The sequence below is a fragment of the Lepidothrix coronata genome, unplaced genomic scaffold (genome assembly GCF_001604755.1).
Source record: "Lepidothrix coronata isolate B3197 unplaced genomic scaffold, Lepidothrix_coronata-1.0 Scaffold188, whole genome shotgun sequence".
NCBI classification, from domain to species: domain Eukaryota; kingdom Metazoa; phylum Chordata; class Aves; order Passeriformes; family Pipridae; genus Lepidothrix; species Lepidothrix coronata.
In genome coordinates, this window is record NW_016690368.1 from 1565567 (window position 1) to 1585905 (window position 20339).

General features: G+C 48.4%; 1 protein-coding gene across 11 annotated transcripts in view; it reads left to right on the plus strand.

Moving 5' to 3' along the window:
• CAMTA1 (calmodulin binding transcription activator 1) overlaps window positions 1-20339 on the plus strand; it is a 228044-nt gene that overhangs the window by 48030 nt on the left and 159675 nt on the right. For all 11 annotated transcript variants that reach the window (XM_017831164.1, XM_017831169.1, XM_017831171.1 and 8 more), the window contains one exon: window positions 13290-13357. In XM_017831164.1, coding sequence (XP_017686653.1) covers window positions 13290-13357 — 68 coding nt within the window. The remainder of the gene's footprint in view (window positions 1-13289; window positions 13358-20339) is intronic.

Genomic DNA, 20339 nt, shown 5'->3' on the forward strand with positions numbered 1-20339 from the left:
TTTAGATTGGGTTTGGATATGATTTTTATGGGGTTTTTGATCCATTATTGCTCCAGGTTTTTTTCAGTTGCATGAGGAGGATGCCAAATGTGTATCTACTGGGAAAGAGCATAAACTCCTAAACCCTGGAAGTTGAGTTGTTTCAACAGTACTGAAGCTGACATAAATGATGCACTGGCCATGGAAGGCTACCACATCATGTTGTAGATCAAGGACATGCCTCTTGTCCCTTCCCCAGCCTCACCAGATCCTGGCGTGCTCCTGCTCACACTTCGGTGCTGGAGCACTCCACGCCAGCAGTGTGAAAATACAAGTTCATGATGAAATTGCAGGGTGCTCACATGCCAGATGACGTTGGGGTGGATGGTCCCATCCTTGGGTGAAGGCTGCTCTCACAGAGCAGCTCCTCAGGAGCTCCTTCAAATCGAGGGGAAAACCTCAGCTGGATTAGGATGCCCTCAGAGATGAGCGTAGCAACCTGTTCCATATTTATTACAGGCAACAATTTGACTAAGGGAGAATTTAGATTAATAACATTCAGCCCAGAGAAGTAATTTCCTTTGAGAAAGCGATTTACATGCACTCTGCCAAAAAGAGCCGTCACCGCGCGCTCTGCCCGTGTCAGCTCCAATAATGAAGTTGGAAATAACATGGGAGGTTAATAGGTCCTACTTATCTCCTTAGCGCGGCAAAGGAAGATTTACAGTGCGGAGCCTGGTTTGCATATTCCCGTTGGAAATGGAAAGGTTTTTCCCAGCCGAGATTGATGAGACGTTGCAGGGTGTCTGCTCAGCTGAGGCTGTAAACCTCCATCCCAGGGACACACTTGTTCCAGAGGGAACCGCCTTTCCTGGGTCGCTGGCCAGAGACTGACTTAGATGCCGGGGCGACCGTTCCAGTGATAATTTTTTTTATCCCTCTGTATCTTCTCTGAGCCTGGAAATACACACAGATGTGGCTGCCACGCTGTGTTAAGAGCTGGACTGAAGCCCGGTGGGTTTTCCCTGGGAGCTGCCTATGGGCGTGCAAATGGGAAGGTCATCTGGAGACGTGGTGGGAGGATGGTGGAGGACACCTGTGTTGCCCCTTGGGCCACTGCCTGTGTGATGCCATCCTCAGGGCATATGTTGGGGTGTGTTCAGTTGTGCCCTCGCCCCAGGGAGGGTGGTCTGCATGCTGGTCCATGGGGCTGAGAGCTGCTGGAATGTGCTGGTGGGTTAGCTGGGTCCTGCTCCCCTAATTGGAAGGGGTGGTGACCTTGACACTGTGGATGAGGACGCTGCTGCCTCAGCTCTTGGTGAGTGGCCCCTTCCCCCTCGCCTGGCTGGCCCAGGGATGGCAGCACCAGGCACGGGGGACGGCGGGCGCCGGAGCTCTGTCACTTCACATTACTCATGTGAAATCCCGCAGGACCCGTGGCACGTTATGGGCTATTGCAGGAGCTGTTTCCCTGCCAACAGTAGAGGTGTCTGGGCTCAGAGTAAGGAAAATCCCCAAATTCTGCTGCTGCTTTCTTCCCCCTCACTGGCTTTTGGGAAAGAGCTCTGTGACTGCTCTTCTCTCCCAGTGGGATTGTGTTTGGGTCCTAGCAGGTTATTGCACTCTCCAAAGCTGAGAGAGAAACAAACTTTTAAGAATAAACCAAAATTCATTCCCTCTGGATAATTTAAGTCACATCGTGCCTGAAATCTGCTTAGGAGAGAGGGTGAGAGAATTGTTAATAAATGTTCTGTCTGCACAAACTGTAAAATATTCATTTCTGTTGGTTATCTCACATTACTGAGAAAGTGCAAGAAGAATGAACTTTCTGAACAGCTTAAGGTACAATTCAGTAATAACCTGAGCTATTTAATGAATGAAATATTTAACATAATTTGCATACATTAAGTGATGGGATGACCTTTTTCTACTTCTGTGTACTCCTTGTGTATCTGGAACAGCACAACCTTTCCTCCTTGCCACTCCTCATGGTGCTCCAGGGTGGGCACTGAGGAAATGGCATTTTTCCTCCCTGTTTTGAGCCAACCAAGTGGGCACCGCACCAGTTGAAGACAAAGGCATGCTGGTCCTGCTCTTGATGCTCCAGTCCCACAAAACGCAATTTGTTTTCTTTTTCTTTGTTTTAAAAATCAAATAATATTTTAAGTGCACACAAGAAGCTGGAAGATCTCCACATGCTGGAGACTCCTCTTGGCATCACAATATTCAGGGCCTTGGAACTGCCCTCTTCCAAAATACTGCCAGGGAGCTCCGAGCAGAGCTGAGACTGGCACAAAGCCCATCCCTGGGATGGGCTGCCAGGCTCTCCCTTGAGGCACTCTGGTGCCCGGATGCCATCCCTCTGCACCTGACACCCAGCGCTGTTGGCTCCTCCAGGAGTGTCTCCACTGGGCACCAGGGGTTGTGGCTGAGCTGCCCTCAGGGATGCTGAGCCTGCCCGTGGTGTCCTCGAGAGTGGCATCCCTGAGCTAGCGCTGCTGGTGGGTGGTCACAGGGTATGTCAGGGCCAAGTAAGGCAGTAAAAACCCCAGGAAAAGGGAGATAAGGGAGAAACCTTGGTGCTTTCCCCCCTAGAAACAGAAAGAGCTGTAACAGATGTTGGGTGACCAACACTTCATTCTCAGCAGGTTGCTCTGAGAGGATGTAGCTTCTAATTTCAGTGTGCCTAGAAATTGCAGTTCATAATCCAAACAGGGGCAAGGCTAGATTCTCAATTATGCCCAATTAATGTGGGGCTTCGTTAGTGTTCTTCCCTAACTTAAGTGCACTTTAATTCATTGAACTCTTTTTCTTCTACTCTGTAAGTGGTCGTCCTTCAGAAAACTGTGGAGTGAAATGAAGTGTCCCAAGGAGTGTGTGTGTAACTATCTGTATACAGATCTACAGATCTATAGATCTCTACCCCATGGCTGGGGCTGGAGTGGTTGCCCAGAGGTGGAGCCCTGGGGTGTGCAGGCTGGCTCTGGGGTGACCAGTGCAGGTGTGTCTGTAGTGTCCATGGTGCCCTCGCTTACCTGGTGGTTGATGCCATTTGTGCTGACCCTCACAGGCTGGATGAACAATATATCTTGCTCTTCCAATCTCCATTACTTTGCATTTTTTCCCACTCATGCAGCCTGTGTCATGTCAATCACTTGCCCAGTTTGCAGTTTGTTCAGGGCTCTAGGCTGATTTTCCACCCTGTCTGAGCCTCACTTGGAAATGCTTTCTGTCATGTTCAGGTGGCACCTTCTCAGTGCTCACTTCCAGTTCGTTGGTAAATATGAAGCAGTAAAAGAAATATAAAAGGAGTTTGATTGGGAATCCCCATCTGGCAGAGCTCCTGGATGTCAAAGCTACTTCTGCAGAACTTTAAAGGCTTAAAACCAGAGAAGAGCAGATTAATTCTGAAACACATCCCTTTCTCTGATCAACAAGATTTTAATTTTCTTTAAAGGTGTATATTTTTAAATCAATGCGAAATGAGCACACTCCTGGGAATGTGAAGCACAGCCTGAGATGAGTGTTCACAGTCCCCTCTCAGTGGCCAGATTTGGGCTGCCTGAGCAGAGGCACGGCTGTTTTCATCCTGCTGTTGATGTGCCTTGACAGAGCGTTAAAGTCAATGTTAACCTTAAAACCTTCTGCTTTCATAACAGGCAATTTTGTTGGTGTTCAAAATGCTTTGTTTGATTTCGGAAGCCGTTCATTACAGGATCAGGGCTTCAAATTGGAGTCAGTTAGGTATAAGATCTGCTTTTAAAAAGCTTTTTTCAAACACCAAGAACCTGAAGGTTAAAGTGAGGTCAATGGGGAGCCTGTGCTGGGGTGGCCCCACAGCTCCACCGCGGTGTCAGGTCCTGCTGCGGCTGCATCCCCTTTGCCACATCCCGGCGGGAGCGGCTGCTGCAGCCACGCTGCATGTGGTGGCTCACCCCCTTTTCTATATTTAGTAAGAAATGCATCAGCATCCCTTTTCCTCCCTGAATTCCCTCTGGGATGGAGCTGGTAAATAGCTGTTGCACTAAAAATAACACCTCCAGCAGCCGCTGGCAGCCGCGTTCCCTTCCCTGGCTGAGCAGAGAGCCAAAGGGTTCCCGCCCCGGGAGCAGATGCTGGGATTTATGGTTATTTAAAAGAAAAAGCAAAAATCAACCACTTAGGAATGTAAAGAACATGAAACTGCCTGTGATGCTTAACCTTTGGAAAGAGACATCCATGCTCTCCACTGGCTCCTCTCCGTGAGAAAGGACGTGGCAGCCACAGCACAGCCTGCAGCGGCATCGGCCCTGTCTTTGCACAGCCTCCTGGTCAGCCCCTTCCCGAGGAGAAATGCAGGGAATCCTGGGCAGTTTACTGCCTTGGCACTGCTTGGAATGGGAAACAGCTTTCACACAAATAATGTCTTTTTTTCTGGTCATTTTTTTCCCCTTGTCCTTTTTTTCTTATGTTTTCTTGAAAGTGAGGAATGACTAAACTCTTAGAAGTCTGAAAATAACTTGGAAAGAATTTACAGTTCCCTGATGCTGCTCTGGTTTTATGGTTGTTTCCTTTCTGTGTCAAGACACATGATAATTCTGGGTCTGAGGGGCAGTTTCCACAGATGGGAGCCAGCTGGCGACCTCCAGTCCCTCTGGGGACAGATCTGCTGTGCTCCCTGGGCGGGTGGCCCAGGTTAATCATCATGGCCAGATCCTAACCTGGGGCAGAAATACTTCCCTTTTTTGAGAGCCTTTAATGTAAACAATAGAAAAGGAATAAACCCATTCAGTAATCAGTTCAGGTGCAGCAGCTTCTCTGTTCAGCTGAATCTTCAGTAGATCTCCTTGTGCTTGGGCTGGAGAGGGAGAGGGAGAGGTGGAGCATGAAAGCAGCAACATCCAGGACTCCCTTTTGTACCAACTGAGATATGGGACTGAGGTTGTGTCAGGACAGCACAGCATTGGCCAAGCCAGTAAAATGTCCCAGTCCCTGCTATTCCCAGATTCCCCTGCTATTCCCAGATTTCTGGGCTTCGTGGCTTTCAGTCTGACCAGAGACATCATCTGAACGTGGTTTTTATCATGATTGAATATGTACCTTTAGAAGGATTTTAATTCCATTTGAAATAAGAAAACGCCATAAATCAGCAACAGAATCTTTTAACATTTACAGTTTTAAATGAATTCCTGGTGAGAGTCTCTTAAGCCAGATTTATATCTGACTCTGCACTGAGCTGTCATTATGTGGGACCAAAAAACTCTCACAGAATTAGGCATAATGCAAAAACACGCTGAAAAGACAGTTCTGCAGGACTGTGGAACATTATTATGTCGGAACATATGGCTGTGAGTATTATGCAGAAAGGGGCAATTTGTGTGGATATTTCCCTTTTAATGACCCTTGCACAGTTCTTTGGAAGGGTTTGCTGCTGTCTCCATGTGAGAGAAGGATAATGGAGCAGGCACTGGTGTTGTCGCTTTGCTGGCATTGGGTGCAGTGGCCCAGAGTGGGACTGGTGTGTCCCTGTGGTGGCAGAGGTGAGCTGGAGCAGGGGAATGCTCTTCAGCATCTTCAAACTGCATGACTGTTCGAATTGTGTAAAATAATTGAAATTTTTACTAGTATGCTTTATTTATGCACCACGAACACATGGATCTTAGTGCACTAATTTTCTTTTTTTATCCCACTGCATATATGACTCTTTCAGGCTGTGAAGGACAAGTAAACTGAACCAACAGTGCCAGCAGGATGCCGGTGGTCACGATTCTTTAAACCACAGGGTTTAGTCCAAGGTCATTTAAAAGGAAAAAAAAACACATATTGACCTGTGGGTGTTTTCCAGTAACTCAAAATTTGTTATTTGTTATCACTCTGTTTTACTGACTGTCCCTCAGTGTGGGGCCTAAATGGAAGATAAAATCCATCCTAATCCCATTAGGCAGGGGCTGACTTTGCTCCTACTTGTGACTAACGGCGCTTCCAAGCAGTTTAGGACAGCCATGGCTGCAGGGGTTGTGCCCAATTATGCTCTTGCTGTTATAAAGACCTATCACATGTCTCGGTTTGCTCTTGTCCATGTGTTTGGCTGGTGAAGTGGCTGAGCTGATCTTGTTCAGCTCCGGTGCTTGTCAGTCACTGCTCGTGCTCTTGATTGCTTTTTTTTCTTCTCCTTTTCATGTGTTTTAGAGAAAATTATTTCTTGTCTGAATCTGTTTTTTTCATACCAGGTTTAACCTTTATTTTCAAGTGTTTAAGTTGTCCACTTGCTACTTTTTTTTCCCCTTTTTTTTTCCGTTTTTTTTTAATGTTCTCCTGCCCCTCTCCATAAGTTTTCTTTGGGACTGTGTCCAAGCCCATTTGCAGCAGGTTTTTTGTTGTGCCAGGGCTGCCGTGAGTTTCACCCCTCTGCTCTTTTAACCCCAGGAGTTTGGCCGAGCTGCCCCAGCACTGGAACCCCAGGGCAGGCCCCTGATGGTGCCGGGTGTGTGTGGCCCCAGTGGTGCTGCAGAACACCCTCACAGTCAGATGACTCGATCAGCCATCGCAGCTCAGGATTACGAAATGTCACCCTGTAATATCTAATTAAGGTTGCAGTTTGAAGACATCATGTACTTTAATTGAAAACTGCAGAGTAATCTATTCCATTTTTTCCTGTTAAATTAATAGTGTGGACCTTTAGCAGATGGTTGGCGAGATGCCGTTACTAATGAAAACATCTCCCCTCCTGCAATCCTGCCGCTCGCTGCCATGTGGGGAACTGAGGCGAGCGTTTCCCCAACCACAGGCATTGCCCACTTGGTAGCTTTACTCTCCTGTGGCACTGGTCAGTGCTCCCAGGGCTGCCCTCCCACCTTTTCCTGTAGAGGTGTGCTCAGCCAGTCTGGCTGGGTGAGGGATGGCCACAGCGAGATGGCTGCGGGCCATCTCCTGCCCTTCTCAAACCGAGGGAAAGCAACGCTTGGGGACCCAAAATGGCAGTTTTTTCATCCATTAGGGTAACAGACCATCAGTCTGGCTTAAGCTGTTCCGTGGTATTTTCACAGGCATGAGCAAGTGCCTCCACACTTGGCAGGAGATTCATAGTGTGCATTGGAAAACCAAATTCATGCAAGTCTGGCCTGACAGATGCTCTGGCTGGGCTCGAAATTGGTGTAACCCTGGGAAATGTCTGACCTTCGGCCGCAGTTTGTGCCACTGACATGGGTTGTCAGCAAAACCATGGTGATATTTGAGCTTTTTCCCTTTCTCAGCCTCAGTATGGTCAGACCAATGTTTTTGCCTTGGAAGGTCTCAGACAGGTAACGTTTTGAGAACAAGTCCTTCCTGCAATGGCTGCGAAAAATTTTGGTTAAGGAGTGTTTTGTCACTGACAGATGTTGTCAGCCTGCGGCCACCAGACCCACCTGTCCCTGCCGGGCACTCGAGGGCTAGTTTGACCTTCTGCTCTTGGTTTTCCTTGACTCACAAGTGACCTCTCTTTGATGTTGTGTTGCTGTTTTAGGCCGAACAACTGGACAAAAGCAATGGAATTGGGATTTTTTTTTCCAGTGATGCTGAACAAGGTGGTGTGAACCAGTTGTATGGTGTTTGGAGCAGTTTGTAATTGTGATATTCAGAATATTAATGGCCCTGAGAGTGGGGACAGGTAGAAAATGAAAATGGCTCAGTCCTAGCTGAGAAGATGCTCCATAGTCAACACAAATTTTTATTTTCATTTCAGAGCAGAAGAACGATAAGGAAGTGATGGGCTGGAATTTGTCTTTATAGCAGCGAGGATGTGGTGAATTCCTAAGAGAATAAATGTGCTTGCTTAAGAGTCGCAGCTTTATTAGCTCTGTGGTATAAATCCAGGGATGTGTACAAACCCTCCTGTTTTCTCCTAACACATTTAGGTTTCAGGCTTATTCATTTGGGTGTGTATAATTCATATGAAGTAATAACTTGAAATTCAGACTTTTTTTTTTTTTTCTTCTTTTTAAATGAATGACATGTTGCTTTGAGACCAGACAGTGGCCAGAGCTGCCTGGTCCAGGGAATCATGCAGTCCTGCTCTGTTCCAGTTTCTGTTTTTCTTAAGAGAAGTCAGATAGGAATTGCTGATACCTTGTGACGATGCAGGATGACCTGGTGAGGGGTCGAGCTGGGAGGGGAGCGCCAGTGCTCAGTCTGTGGCTTCAGGGAGCCCATGGATTGCAAATTTCAGAGCTTTTTATAACTTTATCTTTTTCTTCCAAAAAACGTGTATGTTCACTGCAAGTCCTTCATCTCAGAGCAGAGTTGGCAGCTTTCCTGTGTTTGTGATGGGTCGTGGGCCTCTCCCACACCGCCGGTACCGGATCTCTGCCCGTTTTCTGTTCTGCGCCTCACAGCAATGTCCTCTCCAGCTCCCGTGCACAGAGACAAGCAGCTCTGCAGCAGCTGCTGGACATCACCAGCCCTGCTGCACCTGCCCTGCTGCTCCTGGTCCCGCGCCGCCGGCTCATCCTCCCGCCAGGACACGGCGGGTGAGATCAGGTCGCCCGTGTGCTGCAGCTCCGGCCGTTACGTGCCGTCATTAAATATTGAAGCGTCTGAGGAGCTGCAGTCACGTAGCGTCGGGTGGGGAGCGTGTGCTGGCTCTGCCACTGCCACCCCCAGCCCTGCCCCAGCACGGCGGCCAAGCCAGTAATGCCAACAGCTCATTGCACCGCTCCGACCACGCGAGGCTGAACGGTGCTGGCACAGGGCTGGGGGACAGGGAGAACATCCTCGGTGGCAGTTGTCTGGAGCCACTGGAGCTGCGTGTGTGCTGTCTCACACAGCTCAGTGGGCTTCCCAGCCGGTGGCTCCCTGGCACGTTCAGACTAATAATCTGAACAAACAGGGAAATGCAAAATGAAAGTAAATGCGCACTTAGATAAAATACTTTCAGCCTGAGCAACAAAGTCTAGATCGAACCGCTGAATTACCTGAGTTTAGGATAAAACATAATTTGTGATTTGAATGTTAAATTATCTCATTGCTTTGATTGACCTGAACTGGTCAATCAAAGCTGTTCTCCTCACCGGTGTCCTCGGAATGTTGGGCTCAGTCCTGTGCCCGGCGTGCTCGGAAGCAGATCTGGGTCTGCATAGCTCTCAGTGGTTTGCCCTTTCCCAGAAATGCTCCCTCAGTTTATAGTGACATTAATTCCAAAGCTGGGATAAGGGGATGTGGGGCCAGGTGGGACATCCTGGCCCAGGGGCTGCTGCCCATGGTGTGCAGTGCCCTTGCCCATGAAGATGCTCTTGAGTGGCCTTGGGGTTCCACCCAGTGCCACCTGCCCTCACCGGTGCTGAGGGGAACTCGCTGGCAACGAGTCGAGTGTTTGTGGCAAGTGCTCCTGTCCCTTGATTTGCGTCGCTCGCTGTGCAGTCACAGAGGAGCTGGGACCAGCTGGGCTTTCAGAGCCAGCTCTGTCTCATCTGACCTTGCTGGTGCCATGCTGCCTTTTGTTTGTAATCTCGGGCAAGAAGCAATGGGAAAAGGGTTTGATAGGAGACAAAAGCAAACAATAGCCTCACTCCAAAGATACGATGAATGGGATGTAATTGGATTTTTTGGTGAGGACATTGATTTGACCCTGTAAGACACAGAAAGAATCATTAAGGGAATTAACGTGCATTAAAATGCAAGGTTTTATCAGAGGGCTTTTATTGTGCCCATAGTTTTGTTTTTAATTATTTAATGACTTTGTGTCTTCTAGTGATAAATCTATTTCTTCCTCCTTTTTTCAAAGGAAAAAAGGTTGTTGGTGTAACAGGGGGTGCTTGCCCCAGGCAGCTGTTGAGCCCCGGCCCTGCCTCAGCAGCCCTGCCCTGCTGCAGTGACCTGGACCCACTGGACAGAGGTGTCTCTTGCAAACCTCTGAGCACTTTCCTCTGCGCAGCTGACACAAAGTTGTAGAGTTGCAGAAAGCAGAATATGTAACAAGCGGGGCTTAAGGGAGGTTTGGTCTCTGGCAGCAGAGAAGCACATCCTCCTTCCTCAGCATGTGCTCCAGCCCTGCTCCCTTGCATCCCATCCTGGGGCAGGCTTTCCCTATCTCAGGTATCTCTTGCTGCCAATCACCTCTTCTTCATGGGGCTCTCCCCATAAAGCTCTCCCATCTGTTTTCCTTGGAATCCCAGCGTTTCACTAGTAGCACCAGCATAGGGCTCACCCCAGAGCCCAGGATGTGCCTTTCCCTGGGAATCCCCCTTTTTGCCTGGCTTTGTGTACATGTGCAGGTGTTCACCACGAGCATGGCTGAGCGTCCCCGAGTCATCTGTTCCTTGCAGTTCTGCTCCAGTCGGAGGTGGCAGACAAGAGATTGTTCTGGGTGCTGGTGACAGAAGTGGACACGTGGGTGTCACTGTACCCAGGTGTTTCTGCTCATGTCCCCCCTGTGCGGGGTGGGCTGGTACGATGGGACAGTGCTTGGCTGCTGTGGCAGAGCCCCTGCTGACACCAGCCCGTGTTCAGGCTCCCCCATGCTGGTGTCTGTGCACGCTGGATCGAGGAGTCACAGCACAGCCGAGCCCAGCGGCTGCTCCTCAGCACTCAGGCCAAGACATCCCAGAGCAGGACGGGGAGCTCTGGGTGATGGGGTTGCAGACAGGCGTGGGCAGGGTGAGTGAACGATGTGGGGATCTTTGAGGGATTTTGCCCTCCTTGTAATTCTGAGTTCTTGGGACACAGAAGGCAGCTTGGAGGCCTTGCTGTCTCTCTCCTGTATGTGTTAATTTATAGCACTGCCATGAGCAAGATTTTCTTTCCCATCCAAGGTATTTCCCCTGGAGGAGGGAAATCAGGCTGTAATATATCATTAAGCAGAAAGCCTGGGGGAGCTCCTATCCTAGTTGATGTGAACTCTTCTTTTATCCTGTTGGAAGAATTGAATTGTACATCTAGAGGTGTCAGCTTTGTAGTCTGGTTGGAGCTGCAGCTCTCCATAGTACCACAGCTGCCTGGACATCCTGGTGACATGTGTGCGTTCCGGTGGGTCTGCAGCACCAAATATCTGCAGCACCAAATGGCAGCTTGGTCTTTCCTCTGCCCAAACGTGCTGAGTGGGCCAGGCCAGCAGCATGGAAACCCATGTTCTGCTTCATGTAGGAGTGTCTCATTACTGCAGCTCCTCTCATTGGTGACAGTTTGGGATGAGGATTTCACATGTGCCGGGCACGGGCCGGCAGGGAGGAGCAGAGTGAACAAGCTGTGGGTGAGGCTGAGTTCCTTTACCTGAAATACTTTGTGTTTCCATGCCATAGCAATGTGTTTGTTCAGTCACAAAAGTTAAAAATGGCTTCATTCTCCTTATGGCAATTGATTTTTAGTAGGAATAGGCAAAATGCTGTGCTAATCTGAACCCCCCAAACTGCCCTGGCATTGAAGGGGTTTATTTCTTTAGAGGCCTGCTGGCTCAGCGCTGGAGAGGATGTGCAGGGAGCTCCCCTGCGTTCCTTGGTCTCTCCAGAGCTCATCTTGCTGTACAGCACGAGGTGATGCTGGATTGTAACATGGGGAGCTGAGCTGAGGACATAACGTGGGACGTGTTGGAAATAGAGTTCTGCTGATCACAGCACATTCAGTGGAATTACTGCACTGGCTTTAAAAAAATCCAGAGATCTTGTTTCATATCTTCTGAAGAATTTTAGTTGCAGAGTTCTTTGGTGTTTTTAGCTCTCTGGGAGTCTTTGGTCAGCCCTTTTTGGCCATGCAGCATCTGAATTTCATCACTTGCACCTGATTCAGCTGCAGCTGCTGTGAAAGTATGAGGCTTGGTGTGTTCTCTGGGAAAGTCGTGAGTGTTGATGGTGGAGGTCTGCATGGGGTTACTTTGATATTGAATTTTATGCAGCAATTACCCAGAAATTAAAAAGAGGAGTTTCTGGAGCTTTGTGTCACTGCTTCATCAGCTGCTTCTCTGGGGATCCTTTATACCTGCAGAGAGGGGCTTGGGAAACAAGGGGTGCAGCACTGGATTCTGTTAGAATTTATTTGCAGTGTAAACATGTTGGTCAGGAGTCATTAATATGACATTCACACAGCTCTAATAAAGTACATAACACGGAGATCTGGCACTGCCACAATGCCCAGAGGACATTAAGTATGAGTCTTAAAACCAAGAGTATTGGAAACAAGATATTTTTACGTCTCGTTTGGGAGTAATATAATTGCATTTTGTGGCTCTAGCAGATGCTTGGGCCAGCTGGTTGGAGAGCATTGTGGGGGTTTTTAGCTTTGGTACTGTAAGCGACAACCCTTATATAGAGCGAGCTAAAAAAATAATAAAAACTCCACTCCTGGTGGAAAGCCCCGGTGCTGGCATGTGTGCTGCCCTCAGGACGTGCAGCCTGGGGACTCTTCTGCTGCAGTAGCTCTAGAGATGACACTGCATGTATTTTGGGGGTCTGATTTGAGGCATTTGAACATTGAAGGCAGCTTCACTGACCTCACTTTTGCTACGTAGGTCCCTCTGAGAGGACTGGGGAGGCAATTTTTGGAAGAGAACCATCAAAAACTACATTCTTCTGAGTATATTGTGGGAAGGCTTATTTTCAGCACAGCTCTAGGGGTCCGTGGCCATCTCTGTATGTCGGGGTATTGCTGGTGTGGTGACAGTGGCTGTCGTGGTTAGGGACAGTCACTTGTCCTGCATCTCCCCTGGCACAGCTCTCCTGGTCTCTCCGGGCTGCTGCCGGTGCTGTCTGTGCGTGGCTGCCCCGTGACCGCCCCGCTTTTGTGCCCAGGAGATGAATGAGTGGCCGTCCCGCTTTCCTCAGGCCTGTTTACGGGCACTGTCGTGAATTATCTCTCCAGCACCAATAATTCCCTGCAAACAAATCGGTTCTGATCTGGAAGTAATCGCCCGTATCATTCCTGCAAGTGGGAGCGATGACTTATGTTGATGTCACCCGCTGGCTTTTTATGGCAATGATTAATAATTCAGTAATTCTCTCTGCAGTGATGCTGTTCTATTTTTAAATATTTAATTTAGCTTCCCGTGTCCGTTTTGTCGCTGCCCTCCCCTTTGCCTCCTGACGTCACGGCTCGCGGCGACGCCGTGGTCACCACAGTTACCAGCAAGTTCTCTGCGCTGGAAAATGTTAATGCCTTTCCTCATTTACATCTCTTCATTGCCCTGTTTAAGCCTGGCCTTGGTGGCATGGATGTGAACGTTGACTGAGCACGCTGTGTCAGTCAAAACCCGATTTCAGCTGCAGCCTGGCCCGGGGTGGGTGACTCTGTGTCTCTGTTATAAAACTTTCCAGTTCCCAGCACAGCCATACAAGTAACTCTGTTTTCTTTCTGCGTTTCTCTTTCAGGAAATTGCAGCTTATTTAATAACATTTGAAAAGCATGAAGAGTGGCTAACAACCTCCCCCAAAACCAGGTAACGTTCTCCTGCTCAGCACATTGACTCTCTTGCACTGATGACTTGACTTGCTGATCAATGCCTTGACCACCAAGTGGAAACTCCCAGTCATGCTTGATGGCTTGTGACACCAAACTCTCATTAATTGCCTTAATGAGCATTTTATTGAATGAAATCAGGTTGATTAAAAATGGAACAGCTGCGATCTTGGCAGGTTAAAGTTTTAACCCAATTGCTCAGGATTTAATTGTATCCCTTCAGATGAGCAGATCTGAAGCCTCTGAGCGAGGTCACAGGCTGTTTATCTTGACAGAGCTCCCTTGCCTACAACTTTAAATAAATAAAAAAGCACCAGCCCCGCTGTGTGCTGCCTGCTCACGTGGAGGCACAGGAATTGTTTGAGTTATGGTGTTTCCCGTGCTGGGGTTAAGTGGTTGATGGTGAGGAGATCCCAAAAAGCTGCATTAACAGACATGTTTGCAGTTTATTATTCAGTAAATGTCATGTCTTCCTTGTGCTGCCATAAATGTTTAACTCCCTGCTCCCCTGGTAACCCAGACATGGATTTTTGGCTGCGGATGTTTTCCTGCTGTTTTAGCTGCGTTCGATCTCCGTGCGTCACCAACACAGAGAACGACTCTTCTTTCTGGTGTTGCTGGGTTTTTCCTGTTTGTCTTTTTCCCAAACCACCCCTTTCCTGTTGCAGAGGGCAGGGCCATTGGAGGGAACCTGCTGGGACCCAGGTGAGAGGAAAGTCTATTTTAGCACCCTGTATCCTAGTGCCATCCGTTGCAGAGGCTGCTGCTGCAGGCACCCAGGGCAGCGTGCTCCAGGTTTGGCATCGCCTCCTGCTGCCGTGAGCAGGGGCAGAGGTCACAGTGGGACACAAGGAGCGGTGGCACCCTAACGAGTAGATTGATTTCAGGTGTCCCACAGCACCCAGCCAAGGAGAGGAGGGACGTGGAGGCCTTTTCTGCACCTCTGCAGTGCAGCTGCGGGTGGGGCACGCAGAGGACCTACTTTCCATGAAATATGGGAAAAAAATGTGTCATTTTAGTTTTTCTGGGGGTTTTCCCCCCAGACTATTCTATATATTTTTGTGACATCCCTAACTAATGCATTTGCTTGTCGTATTAAAATGTAGCACTTGGGAAAGGGGTGTGGGAAACCCAATTGCTTTCTCAGTGGTTCTAGAAGACCTGGAGCTACCATGGTAGTAGAAGGGCCTGGATGGACCTTTCTGCTGGTAGTAGCTGCAAGGCTCTCCTTGACTGCAGGAAGCAGGTAATTTGGTTAATATTAGAGAAGTCTTTTTCTGGGCTGGTAATCTCAGTATCAGAATAAATGCAAAACAATTTCTGGCTGAACCTTTGCCAGAGAAGCCTGTTAAGGGGTCAGAAAACACACTAACTAGTCTGGCTGACATGGTGTCATTAAACATACAAGGTTATAAATGTTTTTGGAGCAGCATCTTATGATTTTAAGAGTTTGATTTGCTAAAGGCAGTGCATGAAAATAATTTTCTGATGAACATTCCTGTGCCTTCCTCCTGTGTGTTTACACTTGAAAGAAAGAATGTCCCAGGAGAAGGAAAGTTCAAGGACCTTCTGAAATTGTTGAGTTAGTTTTCTTCTTTTTTTTTTTTATATAAAAATTAATTGGAAGAGTTAAATGCTGAGTTGCTACAATCAGGGCTCTCGGTATTACAGAATTAATGACATTGATTCGGCACTGGAACACTCCCCATTCTTTGTTTGCTGCTCTGGGTGGCACTAATTTAATCTCAGAAAATTAATAAAAATTAATTGCACCTCTGACACATACAGAGTTTCCTGATATGATGATGTATAGTGTGCTCTGAGGAGCTGCTGCTGGATGAATGGCCGCAGGGGCTCCGGGTGTGGCAGGACAATGCCCACAGGAGCTGGTGCTGCTGGAGCTGCCAGCGGAGGGTGGGTGTTGGTGACGAGGTGTCAGTGCCATCTGCTTCAGCCACCAGCGAAGGAGCTGCTGCAGAGGGTCAGGCCAGGCTGGGCTGTGATGCCCCACAGGTCACTGAGCTAAGGCAGAGGGTGGCAACAAGGGATGAGCTGGTTTGGAGTCGAGCCTGCAGTTTGGAACATTTTCATCTCTTTTCCAAAGAGAAGTGCCCGTGTTTGTAGCACTGTGGGGTATTACTTTGGTCATGGAGATGGAGGAGGAGCCCTCTTATGATGCCATTGTGGTGGCAATGGAGGGGCTATGAGAAAGCTTTGAAAGGTCTCTAAAATTACTTTTTTAGGAAACTTCATGTTGAATGACTCAAATTGATCAAATATGCTGATATAAATGTACTGGAGTATTATTACAACAGTCTTTTGAGCACTCCAGTTGATCAGCATAAATTAGCGAGTACACCTTGCAGCGTCGACCTTGACGTTCCCTCAGAGCAGTGTTTGGTTCCCTGATGATCTGCTGGGTGTTCCCAGCTGGTGTTCCGTCAGCGGGGCGGGGGGAAGTGTTCTGCTAATGCAGCAGGGCCAAGTGTCTGACATTTCCAAGTTTAAATGCGAATCATGACAGCAAAAAATAATTACCTGACATTTGTATATCAAGTAGAACTTAATTGTTATTTACTTTGGAATTTCAATGACAAAGTTGGCTTCCTGAGTCCAGAAATGTTCTGCTGGAGGAAAGTACTTTGTTTCTCTGTTTCAGGTGCCTTCTGTCGTTAGCATTTATACAGGATTTTAAAAATACACTTTAGCAGTCCAAAGTGGCTTCACCTGTGTTTCACAAGTGAGCCTCAGGCAACAGAAAAGCCTTGGCTGTGCCCAGAAGCTGCAAGGTTGGTTTTCTACCTGGGAATGCAGTTTAGATGTGTTCCTGCCCCTTCCTGCATCGTGTCTTGGAAAGGACACAGGAGGATTGCTGGGGGGATTGGGCCCACTCCACAGTGAGAGCAGGATGAGTTCGGTCCCTGGAACCTCTCCTCCTCCTGTCCTGCTGCCCTTTGCCCAGGGAGCACAGCCTGTGCCTTACCTGTCTGTCAGTCCAGCTTAAGGAATATATTCTATCTGGGATATCTTTATCAGTGGCATCTTAAAGAAGAGTTAGGATCTTGCAGTATAATAATTCTGTATTAAATAATTAATAGTAAAATTAATTGAATTATTTAGTTTTCAGGTAAAAAATAGGATAATAAATATTCATGACTTATATTATTAAGGGAATTTCTATTTCCTATGTCGTTAAAGTGAGATTAGCTAAGGTTGGGTTTAAATGAAGATTGAAAACAATTGTCCTTTGGAATTAATTCACTGCATTAGGGCGTTACCTTGCGAGCTGGCTCTCTGGTGTGCTCTGTGGGGGAGCTGTCCTGCTGCATGGGGTGTGTGCTGCTGCCAGGATGTCCTGGCCCTTGGGAAATGAGACACAGGCTCCCTGTGGAGGAGAAGGTCATGGGAACTGGAAGTTGTGTAAAGGCAACTGCCCAGAGCCATGGTTGGTGGCAAAAGTGCTGTCTGTCTCCCCTTGTACTTGTTACAAGTAAGAGTCCTTTCGAGACCTTGTTTAGACTTTCCAGGCATGTTTTAAAGGTCCTGCTCTCTCACGTGGCTTGTGCTCTGTGGGACCCAGGACCATGAACCGTGCTCATGAGCAGTGCTGAAATTTGGGGTTTCTGCTTGTGCTGCTGGAAGCTCGGCCAGCATCTCTGGGTCCTCCTTCGTCAAAGGCAGTGTGTGTGCTGTCAGCTCTCCTGGCTTGGGATACCACTTGACATAATCCCTGCTAAATGTGGCACATCTCTTTACACTTTAAAGATTCCATGACTCTCAACACTTTCATCTTGCTGCTTTCAGTATTTTCTTCTCTTTCTTTTCCCTGAAGAGGGTAAACAGTGCAGAGATGGTTTTAAGAGCCTGTAATTCATATAGATTTTTAGTCACTATGGTCCAGGGGTGTCAAGACACCAATAATGAATTCCTTTAATGGCTCACCCTGTTGGTTGTAATGTGACCTAAGGGCAGAGTTGCTGGGAGCCATAAGGATGCCTGGCTGGGGTCATTAATAGTCTTCAAGTATTCCTTGGAAATCCTTCCCATGACAAATCCAACCTGGGCTGCTGGTGCAAGCTTTTGCTCTGGGAGAGCTGTTTTTCCTCTGTATTTATCTGGTGGCTCAGGAGAGCTCTGTCAGTGCAGAAGATGCCACTGGCCAACTTGGACGACAAAGGCAAGAGGTCCTTGTTTCTGTTGCAGATGGGACTGACCTGGCACAGAGGCTGAAGGTTGGCTCCTCCAGCCCGCTGACGGCTCTGCAGGCACTGTGCGTGGTCGCTGGTCTCCAGCTTTGCTACCTGTCAGAGGGGTGCATGTCAGAGGTGCTGATTCCACAGCTGGTCCATCATACGGGCATCTGCCCTTGCTCCCGGCTTTGTACAAGACTGACATTCAGTATTTGGGCAGGCTCTGACTGTTCTCGATGCCATGCTATGGGGTGGGAGGATGCTCAGGGTTGAGGAGGCTGCTCGGTGTGTGAGCCCCCTGTCAGCCCTGCAATTGGGGGTTAACAGACTGTGAGGCAGATCAGTGAGGAGCTGTCCTTGTCCCAGGAAGAGCAGAGGAAAGGGAGGAGTGTGATGTAAGAGGTTTTGTGTTGGGGCTCCTGATGGCCACACCTGGACCTGCCAGGCCTCTGCCATATTGTCCTGCATTCTGTGCTTCCCTTCAGAGGGGACCAGGAAGGACAGGGGTTAATGGCCATTGTGGGACCACCTTGTAGTTGCCCTCTCCTGCATAATGTGTGGAGGCTGCAGAGGGGCAGGAGACCCACTATTTGTTCTTCAGGCTGTTCATAACAGCAACAAAATTAAACTCTTTGTCGCATTTTAAAGACTTTTGCAACTTAATTTATATTCTCGTATGGAAATGAAGAAGCATCTTTTGTCCAGGAGGTGAGATATGCAGAAATAACCTTTAAGTGACTCATAATTGACCTTTACTGATATTCTCTTGGTTTTTTCTCATGCATTCTCTGCATCAAAAACACCATCCAGAAAGAGTGTCAGCAACTGCCTGTTGCATCTTAATGGCCTGCAAATAGCAGCTGGTGAAAAATAAACTATTTATTTGGGTTCTTTATTTATTGACAAAGTTTTTTCCTTCTGGGAAACCTGGCCCTGAGGTTGGAGTGCTGGGCTGTAGCTGGGCATGGTGACTGTCCTGAGCTGGCAGGGATCATGGCCCGGGGGAGTGGGGTGCCCTCTGTCTGGGGGGTGCATGCTTCACTTTCCACATGGGGACAGTGTTGTATTTATGACACAGTGTGATTTAAATTGCCCACTGGAATGTTAGTTGGCATGTGCCGGTAACCTGGATTTGGGGGGAGGATGTTCGTGCTTGTGTGTATGCAGAGCAGCTGGAAGCATCCCAGAGGACCTGCTGTTCAGACTGGAGAGGACAGATTGACTTGTGTTGTCATTGTTGGAGATGAGAAGCTGCCTGCAGAGGCTGGAGTTTTTCTTTTGGTGCTGAGTAAGTGTGTGTAGGCAGCGAGCAGGCTTTGCTCTTGCTGTGGCATGAGGAATAATTTGCTTGGCAGGTGCAGGTGCTGTTGGTGTGCATCAACATTGTAATGAAACACTGGAGAAGTGCATGATCCTGCTCAGCACAAACGTGCAGCAGTTGGTGGGTGAGCAATAACAAAGCCAAGAGCACCAATACAGGTGTTCAGGTTTGAATTTTTTTTTTTCTTCCTGGTCCTGAAAACACAGATTTACAGCAATCTGGGAAAGATTCTCCTCAAGTTACACTTGGTTGGTGTTCTTGCTACGCACACTGTAACAATACTTTAATATAATTAAATTTTAAATTCCGTGTAGAATCTGGTGGGTAGGCAGATGTACCGCTATGTTAAACTTTATGTCACTTAAAAATGGTTCTCAAGTACATCAGAGGGAGCCCAGCCAGCTGTAAAATGACCTGCTTTATGGTGCTGCATCGCAGCTTTGGTCTCTGTGTTTTAATTACAGATGTACCTAAAGTCTCACACCCTCAGATAACTCCACTGGGCGGTTTTGTTTCCTGTAAGTTACTGACAGGATGTAAAGCAACACAAGGGAAGGTGCTGCCGGGTTTTCCACAGCTGCTGTTTGCAGGAGCATTAAGTTTCCCACTCATGGCGTGGCTGGTTTGTTCCGTACTAACAGACAGCACAGTCTCCTGCCTGGGGCTGCTGTGCCCAAAGGGGAGTCTCCAGGATGACAAGTAGTAAGAGGGGGTTTAGAAGCTGCTTTGCAGCCCCAGGCGGGTGGGCACGTGTTGGGACTGGTGAAAGGAGTGGCTCAGTGGCCCTGGGCAGGCAGGCACATGTTGGGACCAGTGTCAGGGCGTGTGCAGGTGTCTGTCCCCCCACAGCCCCTGTTCCTCGCTGGCAGGGGCAGGAGGTGCTCCCCAACACTGGCACCCTCCGGCCACCCACTAGCTAAGATGAACTTTGCCCACGTTTGCTCCACTGGACCACTTGTCTGCCAGTGGCTAGGCTTTGTATGGGATGGAAATTGCCAGTGCTGTGAAGTGGGAATCTGTGAAACCATTAATGCTGCCATTTCTGGAATTAAAGAAGTGGCCTTGTCCTGAGGCGTCCCATGTGATGGTTTGCCCTGTTTTGCAGTATGGTTTATGCCTCACCATGTATTGTTTTCTATTGATGCTGAGGGAGATGAAGCAGCATTAAAAGCCTATCAGAAGCCTCCTGCTGGAACATGAGAACTGGAAGCTTTCCTGCCAGAAATCTTGTTGCCTCCTCGGTGGTGACTCCAAACTTGCCGGCCCAGCAAATCTCCAAGTGTGCATTGCCTCACACTCCACCTTCTCCTCCTCCTCGTCCCCCTCCTCGTCCTCCTCCTCCTTCTTCTCTTCCTCCTCTTCCTCCTCCTTTCAGCATTGCCTGGCTTGATCCAGCAAGGATGTGCCTGATACTGCAGGGAGGTGTTGAGGTGCGAGGTGCCAGCTGGTCT